Here is a 24472-nt window from a genome sequence, read left to right as displayed (position 1 = left end):
CTGTCTTTACCTTCTCTTTGCTTCTTCTAGCCACTTTCATGGCTTGAAGAACCAGGGGGCAACTGATGGGGTCCGGACTCAGCACTGAGGGAATCCGGACTCAGCCCTGAGGGAATCCGGACTCAGCACTGAGGGGTCCGAACTCAGCATCCAACTAGCTGCTGGCACGTGGCCCTCACAAGGACCGTTGTAAGGCCAACACCTGTCTCCACTAGGTGTGGCACCTGGACCAATCAGGGACCTCCACCTGCCCTTCTTAGGTATGAGACCTGGTCCATACAGAGCCCACCACCTGTCTTGGACAGGTGGCTCAGAATTACCACCTGTCCTAGACAGGTGGCTCAGAATCACTATAAATAGCCTTCACTTGTACTAAGGTGAGGGTCCGGAAAATCTGAGAACCAAAACTCTAAGCTTTTGCTCTGACATTGCTCTGCACTCCTGCTCATACTGACTTGAGTGTCGAAGCGCCCGTCCGGAGTATCACTCCGGGTTGGTCCTCTGACCCTTTTCTTTCTTGTCTGTACTCTTGTGCAGCGCAGGACTCAACCAGCCCCTCAGTCGTGGCTTGTTAGCTCGGACCACCCAGCCCTACCATAACCTGTTACCGATTTTAGGCCTAACAGATTTGGCGCCATCCGTGGGACAAAAGAAGACAAAAGACCTGTCCGGCTGTCCGGACAGGATATGGCGCATTCAGAAGACAAAAGACCTGTCCGGCTGTCCGGACAGGATATGGCGCATTCAAAAGACAAAAGACCTGTCCGGCTGTCCGGACAGGATATGGCGCATTCAGAAGACAAAAGACCTGTCCGGCTGTCCGGACAGGATATGGCGCGTTCGCTAGACGACAAAAGCGCTAGAAGACAAAAGACCTGTCCGGCTGTCCGGACAGGATATGGCGCGTTCGCTAGACGACAAAAGCGCTAGAAGACAAAAGACCTGTCCGGCTGTCCGGACAGGATATGGCGCATTCAAAAGACAAAAGACCTGTCCGGCTGTCCGGACAGGATATGGCGCATTCAGAAGACAAAAGACCTGTCCGGCTGTCCGGACAGGATATGGCGCGTTCGCTAGACGACAAAAGCGCTAGAAGACAAAAGACCTGTCCGGCTGTCCGGACAGGATATGGCGCATTCAAAAGACAAAAGACCTGTCCGGCTGTCCGGACAGGATATGGCGCATTCAGAAGACAAAAGACCTGTCCGGCTGTCTGGACAGGATATGGCGCGTTCGCTAGACGACAAAAGCGCTAGAAGACAAAAGACCTGTCCGGCTGTCCGGACAGGATATGGCGCGTTCGCTAGACGACAAAAGCGCTAGAAGACAAAAGACCTGTCCGGCTGTCCGGACAGGATATGGCGCGTTCGCTAGACGACAAAAGCGCTAGACGACAAAAAGCGCTACAAGCAAAGACCTGCCCGGCTGGCCGTTCACAGCCTTAGCCGAACAGGACCGCATAACCTCCTGAACCAAGGACGTCCAGGAAGCCTGGCCGCCCAGACCTCTGGTCAAAAATTTAGCCGTACTGGATAGCCGAAAGCCTTCTGCCCGGCCTAAGCTGCCTGGAGGCCTTAAGGCCGGCCCGACGCTGTCTTTACCTTCTCTTTGCTTCTTCTAGCCACTTTCATGGCTTGAAGAACCAGGGGGCAACTGATGGGGTCCGGACTCAGCACTGAGGGAATCCGGACTCAGCCCTGAGGGAATCCGGACTCAGCACTGAGGGGTCCGAACTCAGCATCCAACTAGCTGCTGGCACGTGGCCCTCACAAGGACCGTTGGAAGGCCAACACCTGTCTCCACTAGGTGTGGCACCTGGACCAATCAGGGACCTCCACCTGCCCTTCTTAGGTATGAGACCTGGTCCATACAGAGCCCACCACCTGTCTTGGACAGGTGGCTCAGAATTACCACCTGTCCTAGACAGGTGGCTCAGAATCACTATAAATAGCCTTCACTTGTACTAAGGTGAGGGTCCGGAAAATCTGAGAACCAAAACTCTAAGCTTTTGCTCTGACATTGCTCTGTACTCCTGCTCATACTGACTTGAGTGTCGAAGCGCCCGTCCGGAGTATCACTCCGGGTTGGTCCTCTGACCCTTTTCTTTCTTGTCTGTACTCTTGTGCAGCGCAGGACTCAACCAGCCCCTCAGTCGTGGCTTGTTAGCTCGGACCACCCAGCCCTACCATAACCTGTTACCGATTTTAGGCCTAACAGGTGAGATCTTAACCCAATCCAACCGTTGGATCCTTCATATTCTAACACTGTTAGTCCCAGTGGTCTTCAAATACCTTATCTTTTAGTAATCAATATACCCCAGAGAGGTTTTTAACCTGTGAGGCTATAGTCACTAAATTTGGTTACTGGTTGCCTAAACTCAACTTGCCTGAATCATTATACCCTCTTATGCATCTGTCACCTATTTCAGACAAGCATTTCCCTGGTTCTTGTCCTGATTGTTACTATTTTGTTGTTCATTTCTAGATGATTGCTATATATGGTTTGCTAGATGCAATTTGTCTATTGATATAAAGGATCTTGATTCACAATAACATAAGAATATACAGGATTAGTTTCAGATAATATAATTGTTTTATCGGAATTAGAAAGATATCAATGGTATCTTCCAAAACTGATAATTCACTATTTTCCAGATGCCACACAGTGAAGCTAAGATGAAACTAATTATGAGTAATCACGCCTAAGACCCAGGTAATTTTCCTCACAGGCAACTCATCAACTGAATCGGGGATTCTGTTTTTCAAACCCTTTAAGGTACTTAGTTAGAGACATCAAGCTAGTGATACAAGATGAGGCTGACATTCTGATTACTGGAAGTGACAGAATAAGTCTTCAGCAGTTCTTGTCAACCAGCAGTGCTTTGGAAGCCCTCTATGCGTATAATTTCTACTAAGTCATTCAATGGTAAGAGAAAGCGGGTTAGAAAATCAGATGTAAATCTGGTAAATTCGATCTATGGAAGAATAAGTTCTCGATATGGGTGCGAACTAAATAACACAGATACCCAACTTTATAGCTTCCAAGCGTCCCCTAATTATTGACCCATTATAAGATTTTGATCTAGATCAAGGTCTGAGTTTAACTCGTATCTGATACAGACACAGAACTTCCATAACAGCATTAAGGAAACTCACAGGTAGAAACTAACTGGGTTTATGAGAAAAAACATCACAAGAGATGGAAATTTATGAACAAAACTTTCAAGAAAGAACAGAGAATGAGAAATCTAGGACAGATACACTAACAAGATTGTCTTCAATCACACTGGACGGAGGGTTAAGAAAGATTTGCCCCCTGTTTATGTCGAAAGAAACAGGATAGATATTTTGGTACATCTGCACGCTGCAGGTGCAACTTGGGTCGGGTCGGGTTGAGCTTTTGCTAAAAAATGAATAGGAATCAACCCGAACCCGACCCGATTTTAAGGTAAAAGCTCAACCCGAATTCGCAAAATTTGACCCGAGTTGCACCCCCCTCCTTTCCGATCCTGGATGCTCCAGATTTTGTGGCTATGTTTGGGTAGCGACCTGAAATAATTTCAGACCTTAGGTTATGGATCCAATGGACACTGCTGGATCCAATTGTTGTGGCAAAATCCTCTCTATTAATGTTCGGATATTTTGGATCCATCGGACCATCTGGCTCCATGGACACACAAATGGACCCCATAGTTAAAAATTGTAGGATTGATTATTTGTTCTAAAAAGACTAAAACATGCTTTCTTTTTGAAAAGAGATACCCTCCCATGCAAGTAACTATCTCTAGCGTTTTCTTTTCTTTAGGCTCCATTGTAGAATGTTACACCCATTTTATATTGATAGAAGAGAATCACATGCTTTCTTTTTTGGAAAGGAATACCCTCACATACAAGCAACCATCTCCAACTTTTCTTTTCTTTTCTTTTCTTTAATCTGGAGTACTCTTCTTATATATCATGAAAGGAATCTAAATCCTCTTTTTAGGTATTATAAGTAGTAAGCTACTTCTTCATCCTATATACCTTCTGAAAGGAATCCCAATCCTCTTTCTAGATATTATAAGTAGTAAGCTACTTGTTCATCCTATGTACCTTCCACACTGTCTTTCTATAAGGCAACGCAAAGAAAAAGACTCCAACCTCTTATGTTCTTCCTTTCTGTGATGCCACTCATCGGCAAATTTTGGGGTAACTATCCTATTCTAATTCTCTCTTTTTTAATCTTCAAATTCTCATAATATCATGGCTTACTCTAGTCACATAATTCATATGGGTAGATGCAGATTTAGTTTTTTTTTTTTTTATGGAGGGAGAGAGTCATGGTAGCCTACCTTGATTTTTGTGGGGGTTTATCGAGGGGACAGGATCTCCCATTCAAAGTGGGACCATTCGTCATACCCATTCCCATTTGGATGATGGTTCGGACATATGATCGCGTGGATCCCTCAACATCAATCGATCTCCGTTAGTCTCAACATGAATTGGTGATCCAGTACCTTAATAAGCTGGCCCAATAAAATGGCATCTACTTAGGCCATGTTTGGCAACCATGCATTGTTTTCATGCAATATTATTTTACCAAGTGTTTAGATAGGGGTAGGGAGCGTAGGAGAGTAGTAGAGGGAGAGAATTCAGAGGGAATGAGTGAGGAGATGGTGCAAAATGGCTGAAAAAATAGGAAAAATAAAAAGTCTGACCCCTTATTTCCTTCACCCTTTTTTTCAAATAAACACTGAAATCGGACAGAGTTAAAGTAGGATGTGAATTTTAGATGTGATTCTGACAATCAAAATGCACCCTTGTTGTTGGCCACGATTGCTATACACTGTCTAATGTGTGTCATGCATGATGGAACAAGGTGGCAGGAAATATCTTAGATTGTGGTGCTATTATTTGTAGGACTCAAATTTTGGATTTGGTATGGTAGCAAAACACTTTCATATTAGGGCCCGTTTGGATACCTCAGATTTTGTATTTGGATTTGGAATTGAGTTTTGAGTACAAAATGAATGGATCTGGGAAGGGGGTACTTCCTATTGTAGGGGTAAGGTTGAGGAGCCAAGAGGGTGAAGGAAACTGCCAGATCTGCAAATTTCCAATTACTTATTTCCACAGCTTATTTGGAAATCTGATTTTTTTCACTGTGAGTCGTTGATTTGGAAATTCAAGGATTTGATCCGGATCCAAATGTCAACACAAAAAAGGCTGCAAATGTGAGAATTCCAAATCAAAATCTTCTCGGCATCCAAACGGGCCCTTAGGGAATTTATAAATTGAGGATCTCTCTAATAATTTATATTCCAACCGGTAATTAACTACAATTTCTTATGATTTGTGAAATGATATCTGCACAACAATGTTTTGATAATAGCACTTACCCATCTTGTCTTTAATTATTTAAAGAGCAGTCGAGGCTTATTAGAATTCCCAAAAAGCGCTTACAAACCAATTAAAAGGAAAAGACAAGCTGCGTTTGTGCAATTATTAAAGCATGGTTGTGCTGATATCATTTCCCTTTTTTGCCCCTTGAGTTATCATCTTTCATAATTTGACTCTTTACCTTCCTCGGTTTTTTGTCAATTACATTGTTCCTCATTGCTCTAAATTATACTCTCAATCAGGCGTCAATGGACCCAGATAGCCCGATGTATCCAAAGGATCCGAATGCTATTGGACAGGATTTGGGTACGGTAGCTATATCCAAATGTGTTCATTGGATCCATGTCTTAAGTTCAGAAATTATTTCAGATTGTGTGATCCAGACATAGCGACAAAATCCATTAGAGGGTCCTAGATCCGAATGAAGTTTGTCAAGGTACAAAAATACCCTTCTAATTTGTGTTCATCTGTGTCTATTTATGAGGGATATTTTCGTAACATTTAAAAGCCCTATATACTGATAGTCACTTGATTAAATTGTTTTTACGAGAACAGCGTGGACAAAAAGGCGCAGGGAGGAAGTCAGCAGGGTTAAATTGATTTGCATCGGTTACAGCGATGCAATATCCATTGCTAACTTTACATGACATTATGTGGGAAAATCAAAGCAACATTGGTTCCAACTAAACTCTTTCAGTAGATGATGAATCTGATGCCATTTAGAATTTACTAAGTATTTTGTGTCTAGCAAGTATAGATGTGTTAATCGAGTGAAGTCTTCTAATTCATAGGGTAGCAATCTAATTTTGGTACCTCAAAGATCAAGCATCTCAAGATTTTTAAGTTCATTGATGCCTATAATTTCTTCCAAGGATCTAAAAACTCTTAGAGAGAGTTGGGTAGTATAATATGCATTTATTATATTAATTTTGAGATGACGAAGGTTAAACAAGTATTCGAAGGATGTCTTTGGAATCAAATTTTTTATTGGAGTTCCTTGAAGTATGAGTCTCCTAATTTGTAAGAGATTGTATTAGAGGTAGGGAAATAGTGTGCAAGTAGGGACAATTTTCCAATGAAAGTATATGGAGATTGTGCGGACATGACAATGATGAGGGCAAAGATGAGATGTGTGTATAGGAGAGGTTAAGGACTCGAAGGCCATCCATGTGGTCAAAAAAAGGATTCAAGGATTTCTCGCAATGGATTGTGATCAAGCAATAAAGTGGCGAGTGTTGGTCCTGAGCACTAAAATTGAGAGATTATATAGTGACATCACTATTGAGTTTATATAGTGAAGCCTGATTTGAAGATCATATAGAGATTTGAGTTGTTTTCGGGTGTTTTTCTTTCTCCATCTTGGTTATTTGATCTTTCACAGAGTTTGGTTGAGTTTGTCTGTATGTGCATGAGTGAGCGAGTGAGCGAGTGTGTGTGTGTGTGTGTGTGTGTGAGAGAGAGAGAGAGAGAGAGAGAGAGAGAGAGAGACGGTGTTTGTGTGTGTGAATTGGGACCAACGCTCACCACTTTATTGCTTGAAAACAATCCGTTGCAGGAAATCCGTGATTCATTTTTTGAGCACATGGATGGCCTCAAGTCCTTTACCTCTCCCATACCCACATCTCATCGTTATCCTCAATACCATCATGCCTGCACAACCTTCGTATGCACACACTTTCCCTACGCCTAATACAATCTCTTACAAAATTGGAGACTCGTGCTTCAAGAAACTTTGATAAAACATTTGATTCCAAAGACATCCTTCGAATACATGTCTAACATTCGTCATCTCGAAATTAATATAATAAATGTAGATTATATTACCCATCTCTCTCTCTCTAAGAGGTAGGCCTTTGGAAGAAATTATGTGCCTAGATCGCTACCACCTCATTCGTCTAATCCGTCAATACTTGCAAGATACAAAATACCAAATAAATGGTATTTGACATCGGATGCATCATTTACTAAAGAGTTGAACTGGGACCAATGTTGCTTTTGATTTTCCAACAGAAAGTCAATGTTACAGTCGCATTGGATACTGTATCTTTGTAACCAATCCAAATATTTTTTTTGAACATTGGATTCACACTCTCCCTTGTGGAAAAGATACTTCCAAGAATTTCATTTCTATGTGGGCAGCTGTGAAGGACGAGGTAAAGCCAAAGACGACCCTTTCGAAAGAAATCAATTTTACTATGGTGAGATTTATACCCAGATTAAAACCAAATATTCTGCTTCTTCAACTTCAATTCATTATAACACTATCGGATTTCAGTGTCAAAATAAGAGATCTTATTGAGAAATGTCATAGAATGGAAAGCTTGACTGTGGGGCAAAGAGCACACATTAATGCGATGGAGTGCTTAGAGAAGCTATCAATGTTCCATCTTACCAGTCTTTCTACCATGTGTGGGGGAATAGTTGGTAAAAAAATGCTTTACACGCTTAAATTGCATCTATTTAGAGTCTCATCCGAGATTTGTACACTAATTCTCTTCGGGTATACACTTAGAAAAGCTAGAAATACTCAAGATTAAATTATGTGAAATATTGGTGAGGTTGTTCCAAGATGATCAGGCAGGCCAAGATGCATTAAATTTCAGGGTAGTCTTGTATGGAAAGACATTGGCATCAAGAATCACAACCATTTCCAGGAAGAACGCCTATCTACTCTGTAATTATTCCCATTTACTTTGTAAATTTTTTTGTTATTTTTTTTTGTTCGTTTTTATTATGGGTGCCAAAAGCTCAAGATTAAGATTGTACCATTTTTGTTTATATTTTCCTTTGTTTGAGTTTCTAATTTGGATTTGCTTGGTAATAAAATTTAATTTATTTTAGTACCCCTGTCGTGGGACAGGAAAGGCATATATTTATAGATTTAACAATACAGAGGGAAATTAAATAGATTACAACTAATGTTTTTTTAGTGTATTTAACCTCCTCTGCGACTAAGTGCAGAGGCTAAGATTAAAAAAAAAACAGTTTTTCAGTTAGACTAATCTCAGCCAGGGCCGGGGAGGCCACTGCATAGGCGCCCTTTGTATGGGCAAGACTAACAGCATTCTAGATGTCATTTCATCACCAGAGGCACACAAACTTGGAAGAGAAGATTCACAGAGAAGAGGAGCGCTGAATGCCTCCTGGGACCACTGATTTTGTAAGACACAAAAGCTCATAAATCACCTGTGAGTTTTCCAAGTTGCAGTCTCACTTCTTCCTAATTCCTGATGTAAACACACTCCAACAGATCAGATTGAATCTTGTCTTGTGCACAATTAAAGTAAGGGACATGATCAGATCTCAGATGCTACCATTCTACATTTCATTGCACACACATTTCTCTAAACAATGTCTCCAATTAAGGGCTACATCTGTTTATCTTCACATGAGCAGTTCAGCACATAAATAAAGGAGAGAGAGAGAGAGAGAGAGAGAGTAACCTGCATTTATTACTTTGGATGAAATAAACCAAGAGACACAACTAGAACATAAACAGTGTATACGCTTTCCTCTTTTATTATCCAGAGACAGACAGGGAGGGAAATGCACCAACTGTAAAATCTCCTAACTACACTTAAAAACCATCTTTACCTGGAGGAAGTCCACGAAAAAATGGCAGGCGGAGTGGGAACACCGTTGGTCACTTCCAGGGTCCTACAATTTATACACTTCTACACCAGACCTCTAATTAATATACGTCTCATGAGCATAAATTATGGATTCACTGGAATAGATCTCCGCCCAAAAAAAACCTTGAAATGATGAAAAATGAAGAATTCTTCTTTTTCTTTTTTATTTCTCTTTGAAGTAGTCACCAGCTCCATACCATGGCCTCTCTCAGAACTCCATGAGTTCGATGTACTGGGAGTGAGAAGCCGCAAGGAGGGCGGCGCCAATGCCGGACCCATCATTGGCATGGATGATGTCAACTGTCTTTGAGATCTCTTCCCCAAGCAACTCTCTGAGTGTACTATCCAAACATTTGCTGAATTCAGTGTAGTGCTCGTATAGTCCGCCGTCCATCGCTATAACTGTCTTCTCATCCTCCTTGCCGGCCCTGATGGCATCTCTTCCCAATTTCTTCAGGATGCCCAAGATACCAGCTGCAGCTAGACGGGCTCCACGTACAGCAACAATGTTGCAGAGTTCAACCACCACTTTTCGCATTTTCAGGGAGGTATTTGGAATCTAAAGTAAGGAAAATAGCAAACAAAACAGAGACGAATAAGGGAATCAAACAAATCGGTTTGAGTTATTTTAGCGGATGGCAATCTAAAATAAGGAGGAAAGCAAACAAAATGAGAGGAATAAGGAAACCAACCAAATTGTACTGAGTTATTTTATAAAATGATAGTGTGGATGTTTTTTCTCAAAGTAAGCAGTTTATCAACAAAATATGGGAATACTGATGTAGTTCTAGGATAAAACATGGGTTGTTCAGACAAAACATACCCCCAAGACATCTTTCAATTTGCTCGCGACTACTCTGAGATCAGGGGATGAGTCATGGTGCATGGCTGACATGTCAGGAGTCCTGCATATTCCACAACCCAAAATTGGTCAGTCTGGATTTCTAGATTTCATTATGAAGTTTAAATGTAATTCGTGAATCTTATGCAAGTGTACCATATCCCATTAAAAAATAAAAGGTTTGCAAATCATGAAACAAAAAATATGTAGAGACAATTTTTTTTTTTTTTTGGAAAACGCCAATCCCAGAAGGCAAACTAAAGAAACAGAGACAGACAGAAGAAAGGGAAAAAAATTGATACCCTAGATGTCATAAAACTGCTCTACTTAAATATATCATAACTAATAAATAGCTTGGCAATGGGCTACAAGTCTCCGAAGTGCTTTTAATACTATTTAACTTGCAGCCATCATAAATGCACGATGGTGAAGTGCAGCCAATGGGGGCACCCTTTCAGACAATTTTGGCAAGGGCGCCACACACACACACGAGTTCTAAACTGAAGAGCGCCCTTGCAAAAAAGGATGAAAGGGCGAGCCAATTGGTTGTACATCACCAAAGTGCATTAAATGGGATGAAAAGTCAAAGAACAGTAATGCAAATTGCTGACATGCAATCAATAGGGGCACTCTTTCATCCCATTTTTGCAAGGGCACCCCTGAGAAAACCTGGGCACTCTTTCATCCCATTTTAGCAATGGAGTCCTTGAGAAAACCTGTAATGGTTTCTCTCCAAAGGCTAGTTCAACGGTCGACCGTGGTTCATCCGTTCTGACAGTTTGAGGTGCTGTAAAGGCTATTTCTCTTCCAACCTCTACAAACCCTTGGGGTCCCTAGACATAAAGAATTGACACTTTGGCTTGAATCTGATCAATATTCTACGTGTTAGAACAACCTTGTGCCATAATTTGCAAGATCTTGAGGGATTAGCTGGGAATCCTTCGTAAATCGTCTTCTGAGTTATTTTGTGAGAAAGTCCATTTGTAAATCAAACTTGTGAGAAGGTTTTTGTTTCTATCTTATTGTATTTGGTGAGAAAGCACCGCATCAACCTTCGGATTAGCGAGAAGGCAAAGCATCAACCTTCGGAGTTGAAGGTTGGGATAAAGCTTCGGAAGTTGGGTGGGAAGGCACCGAATCAACCTTCGTTATAAACGGTTTAATCTCCAGCCGTAAGGGGATTGGGTTAGAGAGGCCTCAAGGAGGGGACATCATCGAAACAGTGGACGTATGCAAGGATTTGGCCGAACCACTATAAATCTTGGTGCACTCTTACTCTCTCTTTATCTTTCTTGTGCACTAAATTTATCTTCTAGTTCTCTACGATGGCTTTGTACTTGGTTCTTAATTGCAAATAGTTCTTAAATTGACCAAGTTTTCAAAAGATCCAATTCACCCCCCTCTTAAATTGCCTTACCTCAGATTAGCCATATTGTTAATATATCTGATCTACATGATTATGTTGGATATGCTAAAGAAGAAAAACCAACAAAGATTGAAGAAGTAATACAGTAACTCTCAAAAAAATTAATTTGAAAGTATCCTTGACACTCAAAACCATGGGAACACGAGGATGAACTACGAATCAATTTCTCATCAGATGAAAAGATAAAGAACCAATCGAGAGCATGTGCATTGGCAAAGATGAGTTGCACAAGCTGGATAAAACTATCTTCCAAACATAAATTGAGGGGGATTGATACAGTCCAACCTGATACTCAAGGAGGGGAAGCCTTAGTGAAGAATTAAGAAAAGAAAACGGGTTGAACATGACCCTTGTTGGCTTGTTGCTGTTATGATAATGTGACATCATTCTGATACACACATATCTGTAATCATTATTTGAATTTTTGGATACGTTTTTGTGGGTTTTAGAAAGCCTCTGTTTAATTTATTTAGTGACTGATTTTAGGCTTCAAGTTACTATCCTTAAGTGTGAATCTTAGCTGTTGATTCCGTTTCTTTCACCATTTCGTTTTAGTTAGTGGAATGGAACGTTTTGTCATTTCAGGTGTTTAGTTTCGGAAAAGATGCTACGACTGGAGACTAGATGAAAAAAATTTGGAGACCAAATTATGAGATTTTTTAACTAAACTTTCGGGATTTAATAATGTTTGGGCATGGTAGAATTTATGAATTTTTAAAATTGGCAACATACCACATCGTTTGAAAATTAAGATTTCGACATGGCCTGAAATGATCGAAATTGGTCAGATTTTGTAATAGGACTGGAAAGTTGACTTTTTATCGTTTTAGAATTGGTACTTGAAACTGTTTTTAATAAATCCAAATGGGGGATATTCTCCTATTTACATCTAAATCTTAAGTATTACTTAAATGACTTTGCACGTAAATACGCTGTTGTTCGTCATAGAACTAAGAAGAGGCAAGAGGAAGAGAGGAACAGAACAAAATTCCGAACGAAAAGGGACGAAACACTGCCCTGTTTGGGACAAAATGAGCTTTTTATGTTTTTTTATTGTCTGGCATCTAAGAAATTCTTCCCTCTGATGCACTCCGCCATTGATCGGGGAATAGAGACAAATCCTATGTTTCGACCAAAACAGGGCGAATGCCGGACGAAATTCTGGTTTTCCGAACGAATGGCCGAAACGAAACGAAATTCACAACTATGGTGTGAATAGAAACTGGGTTTAAATAGAAGTCTTTTGGATCTATTTGAAAGTGAGTGTCCGAGATTAATTCTCCACTTTGGGAAGGCTTTGCAGTCCTTAAAGGTTAAGTATATGATCTATGTAAGGGTCTTTCAACTGGTTTTGTAAACATTGCAAATTAAAGTTTGTGCATAGAATTTCACTCTTTCCTCAGTTATTTTCTCTTTCAAGGGAGTAACATATCTCCCCTTCCTTGTCTTTTATAGAGGTGGGTGCTTCATTTTGTTTTGGGTTTGAATTTTGGATTGAAACATACAATTGCTATTATATTTATGCAGCACCAATCTATTTCTTCTTCTTGAGCAATACACACACACACACACACACCATTTTCATTTATTTGAATGAAAGGAGAATAAAAAAGTTGTAATATCAAAGTAACTTGAGTCAGTTCAATATAATATTATATATAAGTTGATTTAAGACATTGGTACAAATTTTCAAAGTCATGTGCAAGAAACAAGGCATAATCTTCTTGTGCATCAGCTTTTCAAATAGGTTCCATTTGAGGAAGAAACCATATTGAAATATAGGAAAACTGATGAGCACTCATCGAAAGGGATAGAACCACATTCCAGGTTTAATCAAAATATGATGCACGTACTGCAATATGAAAGGAATATTAAGATGTGGTGGAACAGTATCACCGAAGAATGCAGCTTCTTCAGCCATCCTACGCAAGACTCTGCGTACAATGTCCCCCAAATACATTCCCGAAATTATCTTCTCAAAAATCTGTCGAGATGAAAAATATTACTTGCTATCTAAAATCCATCTTAATATGAAAAAAATTGCGAAAAGAATTTAGAGAATAACAGGTAATTTCAACTACCTGTTCCCCCGGATTCAAACTCTCAATGTCTAATGCATGATCATAGTCTGTCACTGGGATATGAGATGACCTGAAGTTCCCCCACTCCATATTGATAACCTACAATACGACAAGGATATATCGTCATTTGTAAGAAAGAAATAGAATAGTTTTTTTCTGATTGCACTTTTGTCCATGGTTTTGAATTTCGGTTTCGGTCGGTTTCGGACATAGCCGAAACCGAAATTTCGGCCAAAATTATATTAGAAAAAGCACATTTCATTAAAGTGCAGATATTTCGGCTGAACTTACCAAAATTTCGGTTTCAGTCTTAACTGAAATTCGAAATTTTGGTATTTCGGCTGAAATTTAAAACCATGCTTTTGTCTCCAAATGTGCATGCCTTATATTTCTAAGCCTACTGGAATTTGTTATAAATTTGTTTACTTGAAAAAAGAAGCATTTAGATTATAATTAGAAAAAAGAAGTGCCCCAGAAGGCCACTAACCATCTCGCCCGTTATAGGTAGAAGACCGTGCCACTTCGGAATTGCACCTGCGCGCTCTACATATGCGGCATTTGATCCGGTTCCCAAGATTACGGCGACAACAACATCTTTATTTCCATATCTACCTCCAGCTAGTGTTCCAATTGTATCATTGACCTGCATTCAAGGTGCCACTACTTATATACTTATATAGGTATAACTCGAATGGCTGGTGTCAAACTTGAGTAAAGCATGAGAACCAAAAGTTTCTAAATAAGTCAACATTCGAAAGAAGAAAGAGAAAATCCTGGGACAGACCAATAGCTCTTCCCTGTAAATTAATATCAAGAAAACAAAGAATGTTTAGGTCCCGAGCAGAGATGTAGACAGGAAGTACATAAGGGAAACTTACAAGTGCTGAAACACGCATATCGAGACCTTGTCTTTCCATGGCCTTCGTCAATTCAGATACCACATCTTGCCCCACCTAATTTCAATAAATCCATAAAGTTATCCGGAACATTCAAGGGTCCAGGATTTACCACAATAGCAAACTAAAGTTAGAGAACCAAAAAAATTAGCCCATCTACGCATGCTGCATTGGTCTACATTTGAATATGTTATTAACAACTAATATAATAGTCTCTAACTGGTCAGCCTCCTCAGATCATCCTAACCCTACCATTTGTGGGATAGGACGATCCAATGGGGCTGATTTTTGGGCCACACCCTATCCATGGAAGGGCCTTCCAAATGAATGGTTTTGATCCCCCAAAAAATATGGGCCCCCACGCTGTTTCTGACTTTCTGCACTCGTGTGCATGTAAGCTTACCTGCACACTTGTGCAGGAACAACAACCTCACACACACACACACACACACACACACACATATATATATATATATATATATATATATATATATATATATATATATATATATATATATATATATATAGAGAGAGAGAGAGAGAGAGAGAGAGAGAGAGAGAGAGCATTTCCTACACACTTGTGTAGGTAAGGTAAGTTCCCTACACACTAGCTTAAAATACAGTGGGGGCCCACATTGTTTGGGTGATCCAAACCATTCATTTGAATGATCCTCACATAGATAGGGTGTCCACAAAAAATCAGATCCATAGGATCATCCTAACCATTCAAACTATGAAGGCAAAAAATGGACTAATTTGTGAAGGTTTATACACGTCCATTTTACCTCCACAAATCGTAGGGTTGGGATGATCCTATGGATCTGATTTTTTGTGGACACCCTATCTATGTGAGGACCATTCAAATGAATTGTTTGGATCACCCAAACAATGTGGGCCCCCACTGTATTTTAAGCTAGTGTGTAGGTAACTTACCTACACAAGTGTGTAGGAAATGTTCTCTCATATATATATAGAGGAAAATGTTGGTGAGCTTAAGCGCCCAATCACATCGGGGCCTACTTTGTTAGGATGATCCAAAGCATTCATTTGAAAGGCCCTTACATAGATGGGGTGTGTACCAAAAAACAGCTCCATAGGATCATCCTAAGCCATCCATTTGTGGAGGACAAAATCAAAATGGACAAACATTATTTGTCCACAAATCTGCCCATTTTTGTCCTCCACAAATGGAGGGGTTAGGATGATTCTATAGAGCCGATTTTTGGTACAGACCCTATCTATGATAGGGCCTTGCAAATGAATGGTTTGGATCACCACAGAAAATGTGGGACCCATGTGATTGGGGCGCTTAAGCTCACCAACACTTTCCTCATATATATATATATATATATATATATATATATATATATATAGAGAGAGAGAGAGAGAGAGAGAGAGAGAGGTGTTTCTAAGCACAAGTGGCTTAAAAAGCCACCGATTGGTTCGTATGGCAGGTCCACCTCTGCGGGGTCCACAAAAAGTGACCAATCGGTGGCTTTTTAAGCCACTTGTGCTTAGGAAGCTCCCTACGCACGTGCTTAGAAACACTTTTCTCATATATATATATATATATAGAGAGAGAGAGAGAGAGAGAGAGAGAGAGAACATTTCCTACACACTTGTGTAGGTAAGTTACCTACACACTACCTTAAAATACAGTGGGGGCCCACATTGTTTGGGTGATCCAAACAATTCATTTGAATGGTCCTCACATAGATAGGGTGTCCACAAAAAATCAGATCCATAGGATCATCCTAACCATTCAAACTAGGGAGGCAAAAAATGGACTAATTTGTGAAGGTTTATACACGTCCATTTTACCTCCACAAATCGTAGGGTTGGGATGATCCTATGGATCAGATCTGATTTTTTGTGGACAGCCTATCTATGTGAGGACCATTCAAATGAATTATTTGGATCACCCAAACAATGTGGGCCCCCACTACATTTTAAGGTAGTGTGTAGGTAACTTACCTACACAAGTGTGTAGGAAATGTTCTCTCAGATATATATATATATATATATATATATATATATATATATATATATATATATAACATTTTAAGGTAGTGTGTAGGTAACTTACCTACACAAGTGTGTAGGAAATGTTCTCTCATATATATATATATATATATATATATATATATGTAGAGAGAGAGAGAGAGAGAGAGAGAGAGAGAGAGAGAGATAGAGAGAGAATAGTGTTTCTGAGCTAGAGCTCGGATAAGCTTATCTGAGCTCGAGCTCAGAAACAAGCGTGGGCCAATATTGTTGGGGGATCCAAAGCATTCATTTGGAAGCCCCTATCATGGATTGGGTGTCTACAAAAAATCAGCTCCATTGGATCATCCTATCCCTTCCATTTGTGGAGGGAAAATGGGCATATTTGTGGAGAAACAATATCTGTCCATTTTTCCCTCCACAAATGGAAGGGTTAGGATGATCCTATGGACTTGAGTTTTGGTACACACCTATCCATGATAGGGGCTTTTTGAATGAATGCTTTGGATCCCCCAAAAACATGGGCCCACATGAGTTTTTAACCCTTGAGCTCGGATAAGCTATCTGAGCACTAGCTCAGAAACACTATTCTCCCTCTCTGTCTCTCCCTCTATATATATATATATATATGAGGAAAGCATTCCTGAGCTAGAGCTCAGATAAGCTTATCTGAGCTAGCTCAAAAACTCATGTGGCCCCACATTTTTGAGGTGATCCAAAGCATTCATTAGGAACACTTTCCTCTCTCTCTCTCTCTCTCTCTCTATATATATATATATATATATATATATATATATTACTAGGTTTGTACAATAACAAAGACTAAAATACACTTCCAACAATAAGAAAACAACATCATCCATTATGCTTTTTATATCCTTTACAATTGCCTTGTTCATTATATTTGTATGAATTTTAACAATTATTTAGTAATTTCTATTTTTTTTAATATAAAATTTAAATAAAAATTACATATTTGGAAGAAAATTGTGAAATCATAGCGAAATGCCGATCAAGAAACCACTCTTTCTATATAAAAAACTTAGATTTTGTGTATTTTTGAATGGCTTTTATCAAATGTTCATAATATGTAACTATTTTCCCTATTTTAAAGCATTTTATAATTAAGAAATATAATTTTGAAAGGAAGAAAATAATGGGACTCCAGCAATCTATCGATCGATATTAAATATTTAGTGGAAAACATGAATGAACCACACTTTTTTTCAAAAAACAAAAAGTGTTTCCAACGTTTTCAAACCCCGGGAAATTCACACCCTATTTTTCAAATCTTAAATCAATATGCAAATGTGCAAAATTCAAACCCTAATTTTCAAATCTTAAATCAATATGCAAATGTGCCAGCACATGTTAAAGTATAAAAGATAAATAATGCCTTTCTCCAACAGCTTAAGCTTTTGGAGAAGTTGGTAAGTTAACATGGTATCAGAGCCAAAGGTCTCGAGTTCAAACCTCCCGGATAGCAAAAATCCACATGCGATGGTCGGCCCAAAGTGGGACCACATGTGCCACGTGTTTGCCAAGTGGGCCACACGTGCGGGGGAGTGTTAAAGTATAAAAGATAAATAATGCCTTGCTCCAACAACTTAAGCTTTTGGAGAAGTTGGTAAATTAACACATGTTTTTGTTGATACGTTTGCACAATTATACATGATTTATTTTAAAAAAAACTTAAGGACTCACAATGAAAATCTTCAAAAAAAAAAGAAAAGATTCTCAACTTCAATTTGACTTTGGCCACTTCGACCAGAGTCAGGTAACTTTTTTTGTTTTTCGAATGGTCAGAATCAGGTAACTTATATACTACGATGGGAACCTTTCGGTCGACGTAACTGAAACGACACCAAAACACATCAATGTTAGCCAAATATTCAGTCGACATCTCGTAATGATTTCACTTCTCATGGATTTCGCATCGAAAATCACTGGAATCGACGTGTGTCAATCAATGTTTAAAACTATGTTTGCAAGGTAATAGCCAGCTATGGAAGCAAAAGCATAGACATGTTTGGAAGCAAAAGCATATACTTTCCCATAGACATGATTTCACTTCTCTATGACATCCTTCATTTTGTTTGATATCCTTAAGAGATCATTTGGAGATGATTAGGAATGCATCCAATCATCCTCCATAAGCTCCTTTGGCCAACTTTTACCCAAGGTTTTAAATTTCGGTTTCGGTTGGCACAGAAACGGAAACATTTCGGTTTCGGTGGAAATCTTGTAAATCACGGAAACGTATGGAACATAAGCAAATGATGAAATTTTACGATAAAACTTTGGGAAATGCTAGAATAAGCACAAATACATACTTAGAAACCATCACATAAGCAGCAAAACCATCCCCTAGTGACATGTGTTGTCGTGCATGTATAGAATAGTAAAGTCAATAAAGAAGTACAATGTAATTAAGTACAAGAAAGTACAATGACTAGTCTCCCCTCTAAGGACCCCAACTCTATGTCAATACCACATAGACTTAACGAGGTATTATTGTGCTTATGCCGAATGACATCCCATGCATAAGATACGGTTACTTCGTTGTGCAATTCAACGATGTTGCCTACCAAATGTTATTCTCTACATTATTAAAATGAAATGCAAATAATAACATCTTTCCATTTTTTATCGTTCCGACCATTTTGGTTGAATTTTGAGAATTTCGGCAATTTCGATTGAATTTCAGGAATTTCGGTAAGAATTTATGACGTAAAAGGAAATCATGCAGATTTCGTATCGGTGGGGTTGGAAATGGAAACATTTCTGTCATTTTGGGGAAATTTGAAACCATGCTTTCACCTGGTAAAGATAAACATCATACTCATCTTTGCACGTGTAGTAACACGAAAAAATAAGATTAAAAAAGTAAAAACCACTATTCATGTTCCCTTTCATTTGTGATCACATCCATAAAAACCCTCATGTTGGTAAAATGCTATACACAAGTTATGAAAACCCTAAAGATGTTGATTTATTAATTAATGGAAGTGTGCTCAGTCCTGAGCCCCACCACACCTAGTAACACAGCATTCTCCTAATCCTTCATATATGCTAAGAGACCAGCATGGAGCATGCCTGCCACGATAAGCATCATTCACTGTCATTAGAAGGCTCTAAATGATAAGATACTTGTAAATTCATTTTCATTAGGAGGCTCTAAATGATAAGATACTTGTAAATATCTACTCTCCCATTGGAGTCTGCTTGTAGACAAGGTATGTGTCCATAGCGGGTTGGAAAGGAAGCCATTTTAAGTATTGAGTTGTTGCTTTCTCTCGTATGACATGCTGGCATTGGGTTGCCATCACACTGACCCTGGACTAAAATTACCAAGTAGTTTGTTCATAACAGAAGAGAACATGAGAGTTGCTAAAGTGTAAATGAATATTCTATAGCCCTACTTCAACCTTCTCTTTCAAAATTGTGGATAATAGAGATAGGAAGCTACAATATAATCTTTAACAAAAGGCTACAATATATAGAGCATTTTTTCATGCATGATAATAGTCAATAGATAAGGTAAACCAATTTCTGAAATATTACTCTAAGCAAGAGAAAGTTTGATGAAAAGGAAATAAGATGATGGTATATTAGGTTCATATTGTGATAATTGAATACTTCTAAAGATCCAACGTATTGTGACTGACATGACACAATACGCAGATACTTCTGTTGGTCAAATAATTGTCATGTTTCAAACATATGCTTCTTAATTCGAATTTTAAATATTATATTTTTGCTTGTTAGCGTCTTATATTTGCAATAATTATTTTTAAATGCATCTTACAAATGTTATTTCATATTTATCATTGATTCCTAAATCTAGTTAAGTTTTATAATATTTTATTTATACATGTCAAGTGTCTTATCTCATGGCATAGGATACTCATATATGCATCTTTGTCCTACATTTTAGAAAATGTTGGGTTGTATCTCCATTCTCATGTCCATGTCCGTATGCCATATACGGGTATCATAGGGTTCACTTCCATGCAACACTAGAGAACATGCTAGATATAATATCCATACAAAAGAGATTATGCACAAACAAAGAAAGGAAACAGTGTCAGGGTAGTTAGATTAACCGCATCCTCAATGGAGAAGCCTTTCGTCCACTTAATAAGAGTGCCAGAAGAAATTGAGGTTTGCCTCACTGGGAATGAAAATGTGAAACCAAGTTCCCTTTGCCTGCCGACAGGAAGATGATACTCCCCACTCTCTGTTGCGACAAATTTTGCTAATTCAGCAGCAATGAAATCAAATAGTGCCTGAAATCATAAATCAATTTTAAGCATTTTAAGAGACATTGTATGAATTTGAAATAAGATTGAAGGTTCTTGGAACGCACGTCTGAAGTTCCAACCATCAAATGGGGAGGAATGGACACCTCTACAAACTCTTGTTTGACAACACGGCCTTCCTTACCACCCATTTGTACACGCAGCACACGGAAGTTTGTACCGCCAAGGTCCAGTGCATAAAACACTCCCCTCTCATCCCTGAAATGGAAATATAGAAGAGCGAAATCTGTCTCCCGTGAGTCTCATACAATTCTGGAACAAGTTTTAAAGCAGAACAAAAAAAGAGAAGAAAGAAATATGTAATCTCCTATTCTTCATCATAAAGTATTGCTCCTTCCTAGACACCAAGGAGAAACCAATTTCTGAATAAAGAATAACTACAGAATTCAAGGACCTCTGATGAATTTAAAGTTTTAACAAATGACAGGTGACAAATATAGAGCGTTAAAATTAAAGTCAACCCATGCTTAGAGTCCATTAAGGAATGCCAAAACCAAAGAAAGGAGTGTGAATATCCTCTCCAAATTTACACAACTATCTTGGTATTATTAAAGCTTTACATGTATTTGTGAAAGTGCCTCCTCAAGGAATCTATAACTCTGCAAAATTATAGCATACCAATCAATGTTATTCATAATCATTTCTAATAAATTTACTCTAAAAAATAACAAGGCTTTTATAGTTTTAGCCAAAGATCATCGAGAAATCTCTACCTATATACACATCTTATAAAGACAGCCAGTCTGAAGCAAGTGCTTCATAATCATATACAAGGGTCTCTTCTCTCTTGTAATCGGTAAACACAAAAAATTTCATTAAATGAACAGATCAAATCTACAGTCACAGCCCTAATGTGCTATGTCATTTATCTATGCCTTGACATATTCAACTGAACAGCAAAAATCAACAAACAATATAAGCAAACTAGTAACCTTTCCATATTCACAAAATTTAAATTCTTCCAAAAGAACTGTCATTTTCTCAAACAAAAGGAAAAACCAATTTTTGCAATAGATAAACCTCTCCATCTACATTCCATCATACCCAACAGAATTATGCAACTGACCATAACCATAATTTCCAAAAAAAGAACAAACAAATGACTGGGACCAACAAAAAGAAACGTCATCTATTCAATAAAAACAACACAAAACCAGTTGGCTAATCTGTCAGCATGCCAAATCATTATCTATCCGAAACCCAAAACCCTAAATTGATGAAATTCATAATCAGCACAAGAAAACACATCCAGAGAAACCAAAAAAGTGAGAAACACACACCCACAACAACAACAACCAAAGTACTTCAAACCCAATAAAAAAATGAGGAATCAGCTTTTTAAAGGAAAGAATAAATAACAGAGGAATTATCATTCAAAAAAACAAAAAAACAGAGGAAAGGCCCTGTTCGTTTCAGATTGTGACAACAGATGGTGAGGGCCCCAACTGATTATTGGCCAAAAATTATGTTTATGCCCTGTTCGTTGACCATCGGTTGTCACAATCTGAAACGAAAAAGGGCCTGAGGAAAACAATAACTAAACCCGCCAATAAAAAAGAGACAAATAAAACAAAAGAGATCTCATCAGTGAAAGAAGAAATATTATCAAACATTCATCATACCCCAAAAGAATAACTTCATCCACAAGAATTTTCAAAAAGAAGGAAACAAAATGCATATCCAAAAACCACATCAAATCAAACTAGGGAACACACAAAATACACAAAATAAAGAAGATAAAATCATTATACCCAGTTGGGAGATTATCCACAAAGCTGATGATCATCTTGAGCTTGCTCCCACCTTCTGACGCCAAACCAGCATTCATCTCCACAGTCATGGCGTCCGCCACCTGTAGCAGCTTCCCAATCGGCGTCCCACAATTTTCTTCAAATTCCCTCAATATCCCCATTGCTCGGGCCCACCTCCTCGAGCTCTGCATCCTGTGCCGCACGATCAAAGCCCCCACCGCACACGCGGTGGCCCCACAGACCACCATTGCTCCCACTGCCACTTTCCCCATTTTGACAACAGAAAAAAAAAAAAAAAAAACCCTATTTTTTCCTCTTCGGATCTATCCAAACCCTAGATGTAAATCCCTAATCCGAATTATAGCTGATTCTACCACTCTTAAATTCGAATCTTGTCTGACAAAAAAAAAAAAAAAAACAGAAAAAAACTAGAATTTTGCTTTCTCTATTCACTGAGGAGGAAGAGAAACCCTAGAAGGATCTGAGCATCATTCTTCATATAGGGTTATTTAAGGTAGGTATTGATTGTATTGCTTAGAGATTCTGCATTTCAAACCAGAGATGGAAAAAATAGTAGAGCAATTATTGTAATAAGGGGAAAAAAAGACTATTCATAGGGGAAAAGGGAGTAGAATCAGAATATGGATAGGATAGAAAGATCCCAACTGTATTTGAACTGAAATTTAGGATCCTTCCTTCTTCTTATAACTCTTTTCTGGGTACGTACATGTTCTTATGAAGAGGTCGATGACCAACAAATGCCCCGCCTTCTCTTTTAATTTACAAGAATAACCCTTCTTTCGTTTTTGACTTTTTTCTGTTTTTAAGGTACACGTGGGACACATGCACGGGTTCCTTTCCTTTGACTTCTCTATTTCTAGGTAGACGATAAATTCGCACCCCCTGTAAGATAATTCACACCCCTTGTATCGTCAAAATGTGGCAGACTTTTAACGCTTTTTGACGTCAAAATACGTTCCAAGGGTGCGAATTATCCTAAAGTGGGTGTGAATTTGTCATCACCCTTTTTCAAAGGTACTGTATGGCCCACTTTCAGAGAACGATCCAACCGTTCATTTGTTGTGCCCTACAAATCATTTTCATAGGATGATCGATCTGTAGAGGGACTGCACATTATTGAAACCTCTATAGATCATAGGGTTATGATCATCCTATGGAAATGGTTTTTGGGGCACAACCTAATTATGGTGTGCCCCAAAAAATGAATGGTTTGGATCATTCTATGAAGTGGGCTGTACAATACTTTTTTAAAATACTGGACTAAGGGTAATACACCGTATAAAATCTCATCGATCCAAATGCCTCTAGCCAGACTTTACCAATGACAAAAAACAAAAAAGGCAGTCAATGGATAAAAGAATTTGAAAATAGAAAATGATTAAAAAGATGAGAGGAATGCTAAACTGAAAGGCGCCCTTACAAAAGTCAATGGCAAGGCCGTCCTTTGAATCCAAGTCCCCCCGCGAACGGTTTCTGTGAGAATGGTTCTCTGTTTGAGGATAAATCTCCCCCTTTAACGGTTTTCTTTGCCTTTAGAACTTAACGAATAACATTGGGGGATATCATTTCCCAATTTTAATAGCATAGAAAGTAAAAGTAAACTAATAATAAATGCACATTTGGAGACATGGATCCAATGGGGACGCCATTGTAGCTGGATTTTGCAAGGACATCCTTCAGTTTAGCATTCCCTTGGCGCCCTTCAGTTTAGCATTCCGTATTGGATATTTGCCTATTTGGTATATAAGCAAATATGTCACATTTGAACATTCTCCTGTGACAATGAGAATTGATATGGTGCAATTAATTGCATAGGGTTTTGACTATAAGGTGCTTTTTGGATGTAGAAAAATAAAATTTTGGAGTTTTTTTTTTTTATGGAAATCAGTGTACTTTTGGGGTAGACACGAAAAAAACCTTTACAATTCATTGGGGGGCCATGGCCACCCCCACACTATATGTATCTTCCCCCCTGGAGATTAGGATTATGTCCAGTGAGATCTTGATCACGAAGTCTGATACTATGCAAAAGAGACTCCTTGTTTATGGGTCAATCTTTGCCTCCAATGTGCATCTGTAATTCTTTCTTTAATGTGCACTGCTTTCATAAAAGAAGTAGTGAA

At 38.8% G+C, this 24472-nt stretch overlaps 2 protein-coding genes across 4 annotated transcripts in view; one reads left to right on the top strand and one right to left on the bottom strand.

Annotated features, from left to right (window-relative positions):
* LOC143846264 (amino acid permease 8-like) overlaps positions 1-11221 on the top strand; it is a 31642-nt gene extending 20421 nt beyond the window's left edge. Inside the window, exons 8-10 of one of the 2 annotated variants that reach the window (XR_013234722.1) lie at positions 5621-5814; positions 5934-7576; positions 7654-11221. The gene's annotated coding sequence lies outside the window, so the exon portion shown is untranslated. Of the gene's footprint in view, positions 1-5620; positions 5815-5933 lie in introns of both variants that reach the window. The other variant, XR_013234721.1, reaches the window with a different exon arrangement.
* Positions 8678-23034, bottom strand: LOC143846263 (hexokinase-1-like). Of its 2 annotated transcripts, XM_077354696.1 has the most exons (9): positions 22329-23034; positions 20625-20775; positions 20362-20544; positions 14237-14311; positions 13846-14001; positions 13359-13457; positions 13131-13261; positions 9834-9915; positions 8678-9569 (listed from the first exon to the last, which is right to left on the bottom strand). In XM_077354696.1, the coding sequence occupies exons 1-9, from the start codon at positions 22598-22600 to the stop codon at positions 9219-9221; spliced, it is 1500 nt and encodes a 499-aa protein (XP_077210811.1). In that variant the 5' UTR covers positions 22601-23034; the 3' UTR covers positions 8678-9218. The 2 variants fall into 2 exon arrangements, with proteins under 2 accessions (XP_077210811.1, XP_077210812.1); XM_077354697.1 differs by lacking the exon at positions 14237-14311.
* Between the last annotated feature and the right edge of the window lie 1438 nt (positions 23035-24472).

This window comes from Tasmannia lanceolata, unplaced genomic scaffold (genome assembly GCF_043159265.1).
Source record: "Tasmannia lanceolata isolate RefF3 unplaced genomic scaffold, GAP_Taslan_0.1 ptg000015l, whole genome shotgun sequence".
NCBI classification, from domain to species: Eukaryota; Viridiplantae; Streptophyta; class Magnoliopsida; order Canellales; family Winteraceae; genus Tasmannia; species Tasmannia lanceolata.
Note: the sequence above shows the minus strand (reverse complement) of the source record. Positions and strands in the feature narration are given on the sequence as shown.

Bases quoted from the DNA above. Each gene is read 5' to 3' on its own strand.
- LOC143846263 (XM_077354696.1), bottom strand. From the start codon at position 22,600: ATGGGGAAAGTGGCAGTGGGAGCAATGGTGGTCTGTGGGGCCACCGCG. The intron at 9,916-13,130 runs GTACGTGCATCA...TGGAATATGCAG, and splicing joins AATATTCCTTTCATATTGCA to GACTCCTGACATGTCAGCCA. The intron at 9,570-9,833 runs GTATGTTTTGTC...TCCTTACTTTAG, and splicing joins AATTGAAAGATGTCTTGGGG to ATTCCAAATACCTCCCTGAA.